The sequence below is a fragment of the Aspergillus sclerotioniger genome (assembly GCF_003184525.1).
Source record: "Aspergillus sclerotioniger CBS 115572 chromosome Unknown BO94scaffold_27, whole genome shotgun sequence".
NCBI classification, from domain to species: Eukaryota; Fungi; Ascomycota; class Eurotiomycetes; order Eurotiales; family Aspergillaceae; genus Aspergillus; species Aspergillus sclerotioniger.
Window position 1 is genome coordinate 420,494 of NW_020291017.1, and position 15,469 is coordinate 435,962.

The 15,469-nt window shown below is 51.0% G+C and overlaps 7 protein-coding genes across 7 annotated transcripts; 3 read left to right on the forward strand and 4 right to left on the reverse strand.

The window, feature by feature from the left end:
• On the reverse strand, nucleotides 1-3,537 carry BO94DRAFT_473330 (putative trimethyllysine dioxygenase TmlH; the record flags this gene model as incomplete). Its single annotated transcript, XM_025608473.1, has 16 exons — nucleotides 1-116; nucleotides 224-295; nucleotides 348-836; nucleotides 899-998; nucleotides 1,050-1,155; nucleotides 1,211-1,310; nucleotides 1,362-1,422; nucleotides 1,481-1,547; nucleotides 1,611-1,628; nucleotides 1,680-1,861; nucleotides 1,933-1,997; nucleotides 2,404-2,702; nucleotides 2,776-2,869; nucleotides 2,914-3,255; nucleotides 3,311-3,359; nucleotides 3,418-3,537. 16 exons carry the CDS (start codon nucleotides 3,535-3,537, stop codon nucleotides 1-3), a joined length of 2,280 nt encoding a protein of 759 aa, XP_025464287.1.
• A 271-nt stretch (nucleotides 3,538-3,808) lies between these two features.
• On the reverse strand, nucleotides 3,809-5,852 carry rmtA (protein-arginine omega-N methyltransferase HMT1). Its single transcript, XM_025612473.1, has 7 exons — nucleotides 5,575-5,852; nucleotides 5,528-5,533; nucleotides 5,431-5,450; nucleotides 5,263-5,372; nucleotides 4,870-5,201; nucleotides 4,338-4,809; nucleotides 3,809-4,286 (listed from the first exon to the last, which is right to left on the reverse strand). The coding sequence occupies exons 1-7, from the start codon at nucleotides 5,684-5,686 to the stop codon at nucleotides 4,280-4,282; spliced, it is 1,059 nt and encodes a 352-aa protein (XP_025464288.1). The 5' UTR covers nucleotides 5,687-5,852; the 3' UTR covers nucleotides 3,809-4,279.
• Nucleotides 5,853-6,071: 219 nt separating this feature from the next.
• BO94DRAFT_538352 (PGAP3/PER1 family protein) lies at nucleotides 6,072-7,469 on the forward strand. Its single transcript, XM_025612474.1, has 4 exons — nucleotides 6,072-6,344; nucleotides 6,406-6,448; nucleotides 6,505-7,279; nucleotides 7,333-7,469. The coding sequence occupies exons 1-4, from the start codon at nucleotides 6,219-6,221 to the stop codon at nucleotides 7,385-7,387; spliced, it is 999 nt and encodes a 332-aa protein (XP_025464289.1). The 5' UTR covers nucleotides 6,072-6,218; the 3' UTR covers nucleotides 7,388-7,469.
• Nucleotides 7,470-7,661: 192 nt separating this feature from the next.
• On the forward strand, nucleotides 7,662-10,131 carry agm1 (phosphoacetylglucosamine mutase PCM1). The gene is made up of 6 exons (XM_025606113.1): nucleotides 7,662-8,027; nucleotides 8,104-8,117; nucleotides 8,218-8,362; nucleotides 8,431-8,445; nucleotides 8,508-9,014; nucleotides 9,070-10,131. The coding sequence occupies exons 1-6, from the start codon at nucleotides 7,935-7,937 to the stop codon at nucleotides 9,949-9,951; spliced, it is 1,656 nt and encodes a 551-aa protein (XP_025464290.1). The 5' UTR covers nucleotides 7,662-7,934; the 3' UTR covers nucleotides 9,952-10,131.
• Nucleotides 10,132-10,679: 548 nt separating this feature from the next.
• On the reverse strand, nucleotides 10,680-12,288 carry rrp3 (RNA-dependent ATPase RRP3). The gene is made up of 3 exons (XM_025615188.1): nucleotides 11,956-12,288; nucleotides 11,117-11,893; nucleotides 10,680-11,058 (listed from the first exon to the last, which is right to left on the reverse strand). The coding sequence occupies exons 1-3, from the start codon at nucleotides 12,269-12,271 to the stop codon at nucleotides 10,760-10,762; spliced, it is 1,392 nt and encodes a 463-aa protein (XP_025464291.1). The 5' UTR covers nucleotides 12,272-12,288; the 3' UTR covers nucleotides 10,680-10,759.
• A 147-nt stretch (nucleotides 12,289-12,435) lies between these two features.
• BO94DRAFT_499180 (Brix domain-containing protein) lies at nucleotides 12,436-14,328 on the forward strand. The gene is made up of 2 exons (XM_025609364.1): nucleotides 12,436-12,700; nucleotides 12,756-14,328. Exons 1-2 carry the CDS (start codon nucleotides 12,497-12,499, stop codon nucleotides 13,932-13,934), a joined length of 1,383 nt encoding a protein of 460 aa, XP_025464292.1. The 5' UTR covers nucleotides 12,436-12,496; the 3' UTR covers nucleotides 13,935-14,328.
• On the reverse strand, nucleotides 14,131-15,419 carry BO94DRAFT_523598 (riboflavin synthase). The gene is made up of 3 exons (XM_025610224.1): nucleotides 15,317-15,419; nucleotides 15,113-15,235; nucleotides 14,131-14,928 (listed from the first exon to the last, which is right to left on the reverse strand). Exons 1-3 carry the CDS (start codon nucleotides 15,345-15,347, stop codon nucleotides 14,378-14,380), a joined length of 705 nt encoding a protein of 234 aa, XP_025464293.1. The 5' UTR covers nucleotides 15,348-15,419; the 3' UTR covers nucleotides 14,131-14,377.
• Between the last annotated feature and the right edge of the window lie 50 nt (nucleotides 15,420-15,469).

Consider the following 15,469-nt stretch of genomic DNA (forward strand, 5'->3'; position numbering starts at 1 on the left):
CTAGATGTAAAAGTTCGGGTTATCCTGTTCCGGACGAGCATTGCCGATGTTTCTCAGGACCTGTTCGCGGCCGAACCTGAGAAGACGGTACCGCGAAATGAAGTCATCGTTGTTGACTGGTTAGAGTCAGTATACTTGTTCCTCAAAACCAATATAATATAAAATCCCGGCAATTAAAGCCGGCCCAGGCAGTCTTAGAAGGAAGAAGCAACCGGGTACTCACCATAGCCACCGCACATCCTGCGCTTTCCCGTAAATTCCGAGCGGCCGTGAAGCATTCTCCAATTGTCGAAAACTTATGAAAGATCAGCTCGGATTCGCCAGTGATATTACCCGCAGACACTTACTGAGAGCCGTTCCTGGTTCAAGCTGTGTCCAGATCTCCATGTCTTTGCGACTTATGATTTCGTTCCAGTGTCGTGCCGCAGTGTACCATTCAGACTGTTCTTCGCAATTCCAGTCACTCTTGGCTGCCCGGTCATAGTTGTTCCAGCGAACCTGATACAGCCGGTTTAGCTGACCGTGACTCTTAAGGACCGGGGCTTGCTCTGCAGGTTGTATGCATGTCTCCTCGTTGCCGCTCGAGTGGTAAGGTTGTCTCACTGATGCCAATACTGAGATGTCCTGCGGGTGCTCGTCACGCAAAATGGAAGCGGCCCGGAAACCATCTACAAGTAGGCTAGCTCCGCCATCACCATCGGTATGGGATAGAAGGTGAAAGAGTTGGAGTCTCGCAGGATCGGTAAAATATGTGTTGTCTGTATGTGCACCGAGGAATTCTGTCGTATAGGCGGTATCCTTGAAGGTCAAGTCGGCGGTGAAATCCCAGAATCCACCTTCATATCGACAGAGAAGGATTAGAATGGCCACACGGAAAATCCTAGGCCTGAGGTCTTACCGTAATGGGTGTTTCTAATGAAAGCAATCCTCTTGATGAGGCCTTCGGTTGATTCCGGGTCGACAGGAACTTTTTTAACAAAGGAAAACCCCCACTCGTACTCCGCAGCATAAGCAGGCGATCCCAGTCGGGGAATGGAGACATAACTTACTATGGCATCGAGCCAGCCAAGCAGAGCCCCATCGTCGGCCATGATTTCGGCATACGAGAAGGTTGGAAATGTCTCATCTTTGCTGGGAATGTATGTTTTGGACCGTCTAAGTAAAGTTAGTGACATACCAAGGGCAATCGCTGCAACTCGGATTGAGCTACCTGAATTTTAAGGTCGGTTTCACGTTCAACCTGGGGTCATGATGGTAAATATTGCTTCTGAGCCAAGAGAAAGGATAGTAGGCATGATGTCCGTCGGTCCCTTTGTGACGTCAGCCCCTGAAATAAGACTGTGGGATAAGATTGACTTTACATTCTATGTCCACACCTTTCAACCCATAAGCGAGAGTCTTGATGCTGATGTCCTCGGGTATCTGCGATGAAGAACAATCAATATTTAAACTCAACCAAGAGACTATCCTGTCTGCCTACCGCGAAAGTATCAACAATTCGTTGTCTTGTATCAGGATGGATGCATCTGGAGCATTGGCAGTTATCCCTAGTTATGGGTTAGTGGTTGTGCACATGTGTGATACTGCTTCTTGAAGTACTATGTGCCTACCGAAGCCAGAACGTTCCACTGTGACTTAATATCAGCATGTGATCCAAGCTATCCCATTGATATCCTTACAAGGGCCCGTATTGATCCCCATGGCCAAGTTTCAGTGACTTCCACTTAGAGTTCTCCATGTGCGATGGCCAGGAATCCTCGCTCTTACCTGCAGAGCAAGAGCCTGGCGCGATTCTTGCATCAGACGACATTTCACGGAGGAGAGCAGGACGCCGAGTAAGATTGAATGATAACTGGTAAGGCTTTATGACCGATGAGTTCCGCAAGTCAGGATTCCCAGGGCTCTGTATAGCTTCGCTGATCTGCCTCTTACCAATACATATCTCCGGGTAAGTGATGACACGCAATGCGATGTGCTAGCACCTCGATCAGCCACTACTGGATACATGCGAGAAACCCCCGAGGGTCTTACCTAGCATGCTTCAGGGAAATAAGCGCCCTAAGAAAGGAGAGCTTGGCCATTTTATGTATGGTTCCTCTCACCATATACCAAGCGATGACACTTGAGGATGGAGTCACTGTTTCTCCGCAAAGACCCCGTATTAGGTCCCATGTCACGTGTGACCCGTTATCTCGGCCTCGGGCCGCAATCCAGAATTTCAGAGCTTGTCCTTGGCGGATAAATCCCCATAACTCCATATCCGTGGCTATGTTTGCCTTTACATTTCATCAAGATCCGCACATGTACATTCTTTCACGAATTTCCTCTTCCACAATCTACAACTAGACAACAGGGCCAATCAAAGTTTGCTTTTCGGGCCAGTGACCTTCATCAGACAGCGACCATTGCTCAGGACCGCCTTGCCTTTATCATTCTTAGTCACGAACCTGATTTCTTCGTAACCGCCTTGAGAGCTGCCCATTCTCCACATCTCAGTGATAAGCTTGTCACCAGGCTTAACCGGTGAAGCAAAACGCGCCTGAATCTCCTTGAGATTCTTCGGATCACTACCCCCAAGCTCTCTCAGAACACCATGGGCAGCAGAGTTCCAACTGAAGAGGCCATGAATAATGGCACCCCCAAAGCCCATTTTCTCACCTGGTTCAGGAGTAGCATGGAGAGGGTTGTAGTCCCCATTGAGCCTAGGTAACCGAAGGTGTCAGTAACTCAGTATCCGAGGATCCACCTTTCCCACTACGCTAGCACTAGTCTCACCGATAAAGATGAGCTGTCTCCGTAGTTGTTTGAACTACATGTACAGCGTCTGGCTTTCTGTTATCCGGCGGAAGATAGTTCACGTTGCTCGGGCCTGCAAAACGAGTCAGCAATTGAACCAAATGAAGGTGATGAAACGATCCGCATGGATAGCCTTGCCTTTTGGACCACCCCAGTTACCTTGACCAACAAAGAAACCGCTACTTTCAGTTCTTGAGTAGACCTCACCCGTTCCCTTTTCCACTATAGTCTGTTCTGTTTCAACCACTGTCCCGGGCTTACCCTTGTCGTAGACTCCAATGACCTTGTTGCGCAGCTCAAACTCCTTGCCCGCACTGGTGGGGGGAAGGGGCTTGATGATGGTGAGCTTGCGCTGACCGTCGACGACGCGGCGATAGTCGAATTTCGGGACGTCAGGAATAGGAGAACCCCCGGAACGTGTATAAAAGTCCGTCACTTCTTGGTCTGTGAGTTTGAACGCTATATGGAAACCCATATTAGTACCTCTTCGTCGAACAGAAAGCGTCGTACATACGAAGGATAAGAGGATATGTGGGAAAAACCGCGAAGTTTGGATGAAGCTCCTATGTTTTTATCAGTCAAGTAAAGGGCAATTGGTATGAGATGCCGAATGCAACCCACGTAGAGGAAGTGTAGTTCATCGGCTTTGCAGCCGATACTGTTTGCAAAAAGCAGGACGTCACGCTTCTGCCAAGACACCTCCTGGCGAGGGAATTCATGACCAGATCCTGGGGTCGACATTGGGGAAGGATAACAATGGAACGCCAAGGATCACGAAATAAGAGCAAAGATGGTGGGGATCACGAACTTACAAAGGACGCCCCTTTATCTGGGTAAGGTAGCTAGATCAGTGCGGAGTAACAGCCCCAGGCAACAAGGTAGTACAATCCGTTGCGGGGCTGCGGCCAAACCGAGGCTCGATGCCGGATCAGCCGCTTTGGCCGAAACACTTATATAACAACCCCTCATTATTATTGTTATTCAATAACGATCAATGGGACTTGGCAAGTCGGCTAATACGAGAACAGATATTTTCCGGAATTTATCAATCAGTAAAGTGGTTCAGATGCCCCGGAGGCTTCAAATTAGTTAGTCGAACTTCGTAAAATTAATCGATTTGAAGCTAAGTAATGCATAGAGAGAACGTCGGAGGTGTTAGACTGAGCGTCGACTCGGGGTATCTACTTGGGAAATTCGAGGAGCTTCATAATCGTCCTGATGGAAACCGTCTCTCCGTACCGCGCCAACTGATAATGCCGTTTCCTTGCCTTCCGTAAACAACGCCGAAAAATGATGAGAAGAAATGGCATGACAGAAACAAAGAAGTCAAAGAACCTTTTATCAACCCGACATCCACAGAGCGAACTTCCGTTAGTATGCTATGCTGCCCACAGGGCAGGACCGTCTTATGTTACTGACTGAACATAAATCGACTGCAAGACGAACGGCAGAACAACCGAAAGAACAATAGATTCGCAAGTGTTTAGCACCTTCCAGGGTTAGCACGCGACCGCTAGTGGCAGTGACAAGTAAGTACTCACATCCTGTAGAAGCAGCTGCCCTCGGAGGCACGGTTCTGGTCCGTGGTCTCAAACTTGTAGGAGATGGTGATGTCGAGATCGCGCTTGTTCTTGTCATTCGGCTTGTTCTCCAAGACACCAGAAACCACCTCCTCCTCCTCAACGGTCAGAACATCGCGAAGATAGAAGACGGTTTGCTTCCAGTGGGTGTATTTGGCGTGGGGACCAGTAGAGAAGGTGATAGGCTTATGGCATGCACCAAATTCGATATCGAACCAAGCGATCACCGCGTGGATGAAGTCGCTGCGCTTCGCAGGTAGCGTAAATGGAACCTTGAAGACCAAGTCGGCCGTGGTAACAGTGTAAAGGTCAAGGGTGATGATGGGGCAAGGGTCTGTGACGAGCGCCTTCATCTCGACGGTATCGACAAGAGGTTCGGTAAGGGCAATCTCCTTCATCGGGCTGTAATCGAACCCGTACACATTGTCCCAGACTGTAGCCAATTAGCGTTCCAGATGCAAAAAGACGGTGTCCGACAAACGAGGATGCTTACATCCGATCTTGTCGTCTTTGTACTCGCCATCCTCGATAGCAGCCAGGTACATGGTGGCCTTATCGGGGAAGATCTTGCCACCGGGAACAAGGTAACGGTCGCGAGCGTAAAGAACGGTGTCCAGCATGCTCTCATAGAGGAGGAAATAGCCCATCCACTCGGAAATGATGATGTCAACCTTGGGGTAAGGAAGGACAACCTCCTCCATCTTGCCCTGAAGAAGGGTGATCTTGTCGGACAAACCGTTGGCAGCAACGATCTGACGCGCCTTCTCAATGATCGACGACATATCGACACCCATAACATGCTTAGCACCTGCCTTAGCGGCAAACCTATCAAACCAGGGGCATCAGTGACCTGTTTCTCGACGGATCGGCCAAATCGAACACATACATGCTGAGAATACCGGTTCCGCAGCCGACATCGAGGACTACCTTATCCTTGAAAATGTGGCGGTTCTGGTAGATAGAGTCACGGTAGGATCTAGTGCGAACATCGTCTTTCTATATAGATCGTGGGTGGTTAGTGAAAGAAGGGGTATTGGGGCAGGACTTCACTTACAAGCATCTCCTCGTGGATGCCTAAGCGGGGTCCGAGATTAGCCACATCCAACTGAGGTACTTGGGTCGTTGACAGTATTTACCATGGTGATCATAACTATGGTCTTGGTCAGCGGGAAAGATGCGAAGAAAGATCTCATGTCTTGATCATACCTCGTGAAATAACGCACTTCAGCGTGGTCCATGCCGACCATGCGATCAGCACTGCTGCTGGTCATTGCAGCAGACTCTGCGGATTGCTGTCCCTCTCCGGACATATTAACGGATCAGTTGTCTGGTGGGATGCGAAGTGAATTGAAAGAGTTATGTATGAGGAAAGTGTAAATGGGTCAGACGGAAAAGATTGGAGAAAGAGTAACACTATATAGAGATGTTATGAAGAAAAGATATGAGCGCCTCAAAGATCCCTTCGAGCGCGGTCCTCTTTTTTTTTAACTTTTGCCCTCTTAGGAATTTCTCCTCTCGAAGGCAACAAGCGCTAAACGCAGATAAGGTTAGCTGATTCTACCACCCGCTAAGCCAAATTTAGACTTGTACATGTGACCTAGGAGCCCTTCGTCTTGGCTAGGGCTATTGTCAGTATGGCTGTTACACCAGTTGGTGGTTCAGCTTGGACAGCTACTTTAAGAGTGGCTCTAAATGCCAAGAACTATCATTATTGTTATTGCCGCGCGATGTCACTCCGCCCCCCGCCGGAGCTACATGCCGCCTGTCTAGAATAGAGGCGTTCCACTACTCCTGAAGCTCACTTGCTCGCCTGATCGCCAAACAACAAATACGGAAAACATCATGGCTTTAGGAACGGCAAGGAGGAAGACGTACTGGTGCTTTATATTCCTCCTTCTCGCTGCTCTCATTGGAAAGTCGACCGCCTCCCTTGGTGATCATCTCCCCGACTTCAAAGAATGCGTCAAGGTACAGCAAACACCATTACAACGGTCCCGCGAAACAGAGCCAATGGCTAAGAAACGAACAGGTTTGCCAGGCTGAGAACTGCCAAGATGGCAATTCGGCTATTCGTGAGCTCCTATCCACCGTTTTCTATCATTTAGGTTGCTAACCGATCTGCTATCAGCTTTCCACCTCCGCCTCATGTTGTGGACGTGTCCTTCCGAATGCGATTATACCTGCCAACATGTTGTGACGGACCGCCGAGTCGCCCGTGATCCTCCGATGTTGAACCCAGTATTACAATTCCACGGTAAATGGCCGTTCCGCAGGATCCTTGGGATGCAGGAACCGTTTTCCGTTCTGTTCTCGTTCTTCAACTTTCTTGCTCATTGGTATGGGATCGGACGACTTCGCGAAACTGCACCCTCTTGGCACTCGCTACGGTCCTACTACATCGTTTTCGGATACTTTGGCTTAGCGTGCTGGACATTCAGCATGTTATTCCATACGAGAGACCTGTCCTTGACCGAAAAGCTGGACTATTTTGGTGCAGGGGCTAACGTGATGTACGGGCTATATCTTGCGATCATTCGGATCTTCCGCCTGGACCAAGAGGAGCCTAGACACAAACCGACTTTGCGTCGTCTGCTGACTACGGTTTGTGCTCTTCTCTACACTTTGCATGTATGCTACCTCAGCTTTTGGTCATGGGATTACACCTACAACATGATTGCAAATATCGTGATAGGAATGGCCCAAAATGTCCTGTGGGTGGGTTTCAGTATCTATCGTTATCGCAAGTATGGCAAGGAGTGGATGGCCTGGCCCGGAATGATTGTGGTCTGGATTATTTTGGCCATGAGCCTTGAATTACTGGACTTCCCCCCCTGGCACGAGCTGATTGACGCACATAGCCTTTGGCATTTGGGAACTGTGATCCCAACTGCGTGGTGGTACTTGTAAGTCTATGGTGAACTGACGCTGGGATTGGTGCACGACTGACAATTGGTAGGTTTCTCATCCGGGACATTCAGAACGACGTGGCAGGAGAACGGCTGAAAGCCTGATTGAGCCCGTCTCGGGGGCATGCATCGTCATCATCGCACGGCCCTTGGCCCTGTCCAGGTGACCGGATAGCTTGTATTATATAATAGAGTCAACAGCGCCCAACCAACCAACCAACTAATAGGCCTATTTAGTAGTACCCTAATATCAAGGATAGATCTAGTAGACCCTACCACTTAGTCAGTCAATCTATGTGCATACCGTAGGTACTATCTAGTAGTCATCCTTCCACTCCTTTCCTCCAGCTTCTGGTGTCCACCATCATCGCACCACGCCATCGCCATGTTGCGGGTGCCTCCCCTGCTCACCGCTCACCGCTCGGGACCTGGTGGTGGCAGTACAGGGGCAGGAGCTAACCTGAGCTGGTCGGGCGTGTCTCACCCACCCACTCTTCTACCACTCGCTCGGCCTTGCTTTTTGACCCTCCCTTCTATTTTTTAGGCCCTACCATTTTCTCCTTGCACTTTCCTCTTCCCGGACTTGTTGTGCCTCTTTTTCTAAAGGTCCTTTGGTGCCATTCAATATCCCCTTGGTCTAATTTGCGCCACAATGGCGTCCCCGGCTATCAAGAAAGCGATCGCTGAAGCGGCATCGCAGTACGCAAAGCCCGAAGGGAAGGTCTTCCAGTATGGCACCGCAGGGGTGAGTTCTTGGTCCAGGGATATGGGTCTCTGTCAGTTTAAAAATGGGATATACTGATTGCCTCCCTTGCTTGCAGTTCCGTATGAAGGCGTAAGTTGCTCCCTGCGATATACACCTCGAAGGATCGACCCCACCTCCACAGTACCCCGCGGCCGCCCTTTTGCTCACACTCTAATCAACGTATTGCCAGTGACCTTCTCAACACGGTAGTCTTCACTGTTGGCTTGCTTGCAGGCCTTCGCTCCAGAAAGCTTAGTGGACAATGGGTCGGTGTCATGGTCACTGCCAGTCACAATCCCGCGGAGGACAATGGCGTCAAGTTGATTGATCCCATGGTAAGTCGCTGCGGACCTAAACAACTCGAAGATCATCGGTGATGTACCAAATGGCTAATATCGAATAGGGTGAGATGTTGGAGGTAAGCTTTTAGAACAATGAATGCCCGAAAAGCGACGAGTCAACCAACTTACACCGGTGTAGGCTGAATGGGAAAGTTATGCCACCAGACTTGCCAACGCTCCACTTGACAAGGTTGGCGATGTCTACGACGAGCTCATCAAGGAAATCGATGTCAGCATGGAAAACCCAGCTCGTGTCGTCTTCGCTCGTGACACTCGTGCTTCCGGCTCGCGTCTTGTGTCCGTCATCAATGCCGCGCTAACCGCTTCGGAGGTCGAGTTTCTTGATTTGAAGTTCATGACCACTCCTCAACTCCATTATGTCGTTCGCTGCAAGAACACCCTGGGCACCCAGTATGAGTATGGTGAGCCCACGGAGCAGGGCTACTACGAGAAGCTTGCCGAGGCTTTCAAGAGAGTGATGCGTGGCGTCAAGGTCAAGGGCTCGTTGACCGTGGATTGCGCAAATGGTGTTGGTGGACCCAAGCTGAGAGAACTCATCAAGTACCTGCCCAGTGCAGAGGAGGGTGGCCTTGATATCAAGGTGGTTAATGATGATGTCATCAACCCCGATAGCCTGAATTTCGAAGTAAGATGCCCATGGTTTTGCCATGCTCCCCGTCTGCATACTGACTTGCTTCTAGTGTGGTGCCGACTATGTGAAGACGAAGCAACGAGCCCCGCCATCTTCCAAGGCAGCTGCTCTTGACCGTTGTGCCTCGCTGGATGGCGATGCTGATCGTATTGTTTACTACTTCATGGATGAGAGCAACACTTTCAGACTGCTCGATGGTGATCGCATTGCCACCCTTGCGGCATCCTTCATCGGCGACCTTGCACGGAGCGCTGGCATTGCGCAGAAGCTCAAGATCGGCGTTGTCCAGACTGCTTATGCCAACGGTTCCAGCACGGACTACATCGAAAAGGTTCTGAAGCTGCCCTCCGTTTGCACCAACACTGGAGTTAAGCATCTGCATCATGCGGCCCTGCGCTTCGATGTTGGCGTCTACTTTGAGGCCAACGGCCATGGTACGATTACCTTCTCCGAGAACGCCTTGAAGACCATCAAGAACACCGAACCTCAATCTCCTGCCCAAAAGCGCTCGTTCGAGTGCCTTCAAGCGCTCACCGACCTGATCAACCAAGCGGTCGGTGATGCCATCTCTGACATGCTCCTTGTTGAGGCCATCCTTTCCCACAAGGGATGGAGCCCCAAGGAATGGCTTGCCACATACACCGACCTTCCCTCGCGACTCGTTCGTGTGGAGGTTGCGGATCGTTCGATCTTCAAGGCTTACGATGCCGAGCGTAAGCTCGAGTCCCCCCCGGGTCTTCAGGCGAAGATTGAGTCCCTGCAGTCCCGTTACAACAAGGGAAGAAGTTTCGCTCGTGCAAGTGGCACAGAAGACGCGGTGCGTGTCTATGCTGAAGCCGCAAGCCGGTCTGAGGCGGATGACCTTGCTACCCGTGTTGCCAATGCTGTCCGCGAAGCTGGTAGTGCTAAGGACCCATTGCCGTCTGCTTGAACAACTACTTTCTTGGATTGCCAGGCTGCTCTTCGTCCAGCCTGCCAAAAAGCAAACCGACTTTTCTCCGCCAAAGCCGAGATGTGAGCTGCGGGAACAGGAAATCTCTGTTTTGCTTCATGAGCGCCCTGGGAACTTTTATGAATGAATTTATGATACTTAGTTTAATCTGCATTGAAGCCAAAGAATTTTGCATTTGAGTGTGTCCCATTTCCCAATTCACTTTTCGGCAAAATCCTTGAGCATATTCTAGGGGGCGCTACAGGCACACCGGCCAGGCTAACCACACACCTTTTTGACTCTCCGCCTACCACTTTAGGAAGCTGCCAGGCAGAATATCATACTCTGTATGTTTTTATATGACCCTACGCGAGTCTCTACGTAAGACTTTATATAAGGTCTTATGTGAGACCCTACATGCTTTATATAAATCTCTACATGAGTCCTTGCGCGAGTCTCTATGTAAGACCCTACGCGAGGCTCTAATAAGTCTTTCTACATGGTTCTATGTAGGGTCCTGCGTGAGTTCTATCTTAGCGGCCTGAGGCGTGTTATACAGCCTCAGGCGTCAATATATCAAAGGCAGTAGGATTTTACTTGTTTTAGAACAAGGCTATTCCTAAAGCGGTAGACGGAAAGTCAATTGGAAAAGGTGTGTGGTTAGCCTGGCCGGTGTCTATTCTAGTCGACCATGCACTCATCTAGATAGATAGCCGTGAAAATATCTACACCGTACAAGTGAGCGAACAATCATCATTTTGGGTATTAACTTCGTAAACTGAGGGGCTAATCTTCAACTGTTTATATCTTAACCCTCCTCATGATCCATTTCGTCCCGAGACCGCTTGCCAAATTTCTTTCCTTTAATTCCCTTCTTCTCATTGTAACTCTTCATCTCCATGATGGCCTGCCGCTGTGCCTCGGCGACATTCTCACCAAGTACCATAACCTCGTCCTTGGGGCAATCGTATTCGTTGAGCTTCTTGCCCAGGGCGCCTTCAATGCGCAGCCAGACTTCGACATCATACTGGGCCACAAAACTGATGGCAAGACCACTTTTTCCGGCACGGGCGGTACGTCCAACACGGTGGACGTAGCTGGGGGAGTCTAATCAAAGAGTCAGTAATTCAAATTTAGTCATAGTTCGCCAGCTGGATAGACATACCACTCGGCAAGTCGTAATTCAGAACGACATCAACGGACGGAATATCCAGACCACGAGAAGCCACATCAGTAGCGACCAGGATATCACGACTACGGGAACGGAACTTTCCAAGGGCGCCCAATCGCGCGGACTGAGAAAGCTGACCATGTAGCGGGATGGCCCCGAAGCCCAATCCACGAAGCAAGAATGCGATTCGTTGTGTTTCGTTCACGGTTCGTGAGAAGATAATTGCCGACTTTCCGGAGAACTCGTTTAACAGGTAGACCAGGTACAGGTCCTTGTGCTTTTGAGGAATGAAGAGGTAGGATTGCTGGAGGGTGGAGACCGTTTGGTATTTGCTTGTGGAGACGGCGACGCGGATAGGATTGGAAAGGGAGGCACGTTGTAGAGACTCGACTTTGGAGCTCATGGTTGCGGAGAAGAGGAAGGTGCGGCGTTCGCGGGGGAGGACTTTGAGGATCTTGTCGAGGAGGGGACCGAAGTCCATGTCCAGGAGTCGGTCGGCTTCGTCCATTACGAGGTACTGAAGTCGGGAGCAGCTGAAACCCTTGGTGTTCTCGAGATGGTCGAGTAGTCGACCAGGGGTTGCCACGATGATGTGCGGTTTCTTGCCGAGAGCGATCTGCTGAGAGGTCATGTCCATGCCTCCGACGATTACGGCGCAGCGGGCATTGATGGTCGATCCTAGGGCCTCGAAGGATTGGGAGATCTGGTAGGCGAGTTCACGGGTCGGGGCCAGGATGAGGCCAAATAGGGGTTGGGGCTTCTCCATCAGGGCTGTATACATGTGTTAGCTGCTACTTTCTTCGGCCCGTTGGTGCTGGAAGACTGTAATGTACCTTGTAGGATGGGAAGAGCAAAAGCTGCGGTCTTTCCACTTCCGGTCTCAGCGAGACCGATCACATCTCTCCCTTGTAGCGCGATCGGAATGGCCTCCGACTGAATCGGCGTGGGATTTTTGAACCCCATAGTATCGCAGGCTTCGCATAGTTGGTCGATGATTCCGAGTTCCTGGAATGTCTTGGGGCGTTGGGTTTCCTGAGCGGGCTCTGGAGAGGAGGCTTCGACATCGCTTTCCGGCACGGGGGCTGGCGCAGGAGCCGGAGCAGGGGCCGGGGCCTCGCGAGCGACCTTGCGCTTCTTGACGGCGGACATGATTGCGTGGATTGACTGGATTGAAGTCGATGGTGGTCGACATCATCGCCCGAAAAATATAATTTTGGGCGCCGCAAAAACGATGATCCGGGCTCCTCCGCGGCTTTGCTCCGCCATACTTTTTCTTCGGGCCAGAAAAAAGTCCTGTCCTACTCCAGCCTGTTGGGGAAATCCGTCCGGAGTGATTGTTCCCCGGTCTTTTTTCATCCTCACGCTTTTGTCACCATGGCTAAGGCACGTACCAAGAAGCGCACTCATCTGCGCGCGCAAAATGCCACGGCTGCTGCCAAAGGCGGCGCCGCATCTATGAGCAAGACTCCCAAGTCGATGGTTATCCGGGTTGGCGCTTCACAGGTTGGTTCCAGTGTGAGCCAGTTGGTCAAGGATGTGCGGACCATGTTGGAGCCGGACACGGCTGTGAGACTGAAGGTGATTTTGTGTCCTGTGTTCTGTAGTCGATTATGCTGATGGGATTGGTCTTCAGGAACGCAAATCCAACAGATTGAGGGATTACACAACTATGACTGGTCCCCTTGGAGTTACACATCTTCTTCTCTTCTCGAAGTCGGCGACAGGAAACACGAATTTGCGCCTCGCGCTTACGCCTCGGGGTCCGACATTGCACTTCCAGGTGGAAAACTACTCTCTATGCCGAGATGTCGAGAAAGCATTGAAGCGTCCGAGAGGTGGTGGCCAGGACCACAAGACGCCTCCCTTGTTGGTCATGAACAATTTCAATTCTCCCAACGCCACCGAGGACTCCAAGGTGCCCAAGCGTCTGGAGAGTCTCACGACGACCATCTTCCAATCCCTCTTCCCGCCGATCAACCCCCAAGCCACCCCCCTCTCCTCTATCCGCCGTGTAATGCTCTTGAACCGTGAACTCGCTCCCGAAGGCGAGGAAGAAGACTCGTATATCCTGAACCTCCGTCATTACGCCATCACCACGAAGAAGACGGGTGTCTCGAAACGCATTCGCCGTCTTGATCCGAAGGAAATCCGGACCCGGGAGAAGAAGGGCGCCGCTGTGCCCAACCTGGGCAAGCTGGAGGATGCGGCGGATTACTTGCTGGACCCGTCTGCTGCCGGATATACCTCTGCCAGTGAAACGGAGATGGACACGGATGCAGAGGTCGAGGTGGCGGAGAGCACCACGAGAAAGGTCCTGTCGAAGCGTGAAATGCAGCGCATGAAGGCTGGCGAGAAGGAGAAAGCACAGAAGAAGTTGAGCAACGCTCCGGAGGTCGAGAAGCGGGCGGTCAAGCTGGTTGAGTTGGGCCCTCGTCTGAAGCTCCGCCTGCTCAAGGTTGAAGAAGGCCTCTGCGAAGGCCGGGTGATGTGGCACGATTTCATCAAGAAGTCCGAGGATGATGTCAAGAAACTGGACAAGAACTGGGACCAGAAGAAGAAGGAGAAGGAGCAGAGAAAGAAGCAACAGAAAGAGAACATTGAGAAGAAGAAGCAAGCCAAGGCCCAAGCCAAGGCCGAAGGGAAGGAGGTGGAGGAAGACGATGACGAGGAAGATGTTGATATGGACGATGATGAGTGGCTCAGTGATGATTTTGATGACGATGAGAATGTGGAGCAGGAAGATGAAGACGAAGAAGAGAGCGAGGATGAGGATGAAGACGAGGACGAGGACGAGGACGAAATGGAGGAGTAAACGGGCACAATTCATCACCTTGAACCGGATTCCCAGTGTCAAGCAGTAGCCCAGCTGCTACATCAACATGCCACTACACTACTTGCTTCTGCCATCAAGCCGTCGAGCGGGGCTAATGCGCATGAAGCTGCAATGGTGAAGTCTAGTTATAATCATCGTGATGATCCGTGCGATGGCGAACATGACTCCTTTCTGCACATTAGCATTGGAGGCCGGACGGCCATGGACAACGAGGACTGAGTTATTCCGCAGACTGGATGAGAACGTCGCGAGTCATGACCGGAAGTCACTCGAGGCGTTCACCAGACCAGTCATGACCGTTAGGAGTACCAAAATATACCCAAATCCTGCCTACACAGAACCATAGAACCTTATTCATCCACACAACAACATGAATCGTAAGAGGTAAAAAAAATAAAGATAAAATAAAATAAAATAACAAATTACTTCCTCAACTTCTCCTCAACAATCCTCTCCACCATTTTCTCCAACATCTTCATATCGCCCCCAGCCCCCGTCCCAGCAAAATACCCCTGCACACTCTTCTCCACATACTTACCCACAATATCAATCTCAACATTCACCCACTCCCCGACCTTCTTCTTCGCTGTAACAATCTTCTCCTGCGTATACGCAATAAGCATCACCTCAAAGAACCCCTCCGCACCATCCACCACCTTCGTCACTGTCAAACTGGCCCCATCCAGTGTCACATATCCCTTCTCAACAATATACCGCATCACGCCCAAATCGCGCGGCTGCATCCGGAACACCAGCGCATTACTATCCGGCGTCACGGAGAGGATCTGCGCGATGGTGTCAACATGTCCTTGCACAAAGTGGCCGCCCATGCGCGTTTCGCCTAGCACAGCGCGCTCAAGATTCACGGGGGAGTTGGTGGTTAGGGAGCCGAGATTCGTTCGGCGGAGGGTTTCGGGCGCGACGCCGACTTTGAAGGATGTGGGCGTGAAGGCCGTCACGGTGAGGCAGGTTCCTGGGTTGGTTGTGTTGGTTGGTTGTAATTCCTATTTTTTTTTTGTCTTGGGAGGGTGGGGGGTTGAGGATGATGATAAATCAAGATTGAAGGAGGGGGGAGGGGGCATGGGTAACGAGGGGTAATCAATGGAATAGAGGTAGAGGGGATAGAGATATCAATTGCTTAAGTCAATCATACATACCATTCACAGCAATACTATCCCCGAGGTGAATATCCGTAAGGATCTCCTCACAATCGGTGATGGTCAAGGATGTGCCCCCGCCCCCGCTTGACGAGGTATCGAGGGGCTCGAGGGACGAGACCGCTGCAGAGAGACGCGCGCATGGCAATTAGTGTCTCAATTGGAAGGAAGTATGTGATCAGGATCGCAGGAGGAGGAACTCACTCCCGATTTTCTCAACGAGGCCAGTGAACATGGTGCTAGTAAGATTAAAAAGGAGGAGGAGGAGGGTGTAGATCCGATACCGTGGAAGCGGGCGGATATCGAGCGGGTTGAAGATCGAAAGACAGGCGGGAGGGCGGCTTGACCTCGGCTGAG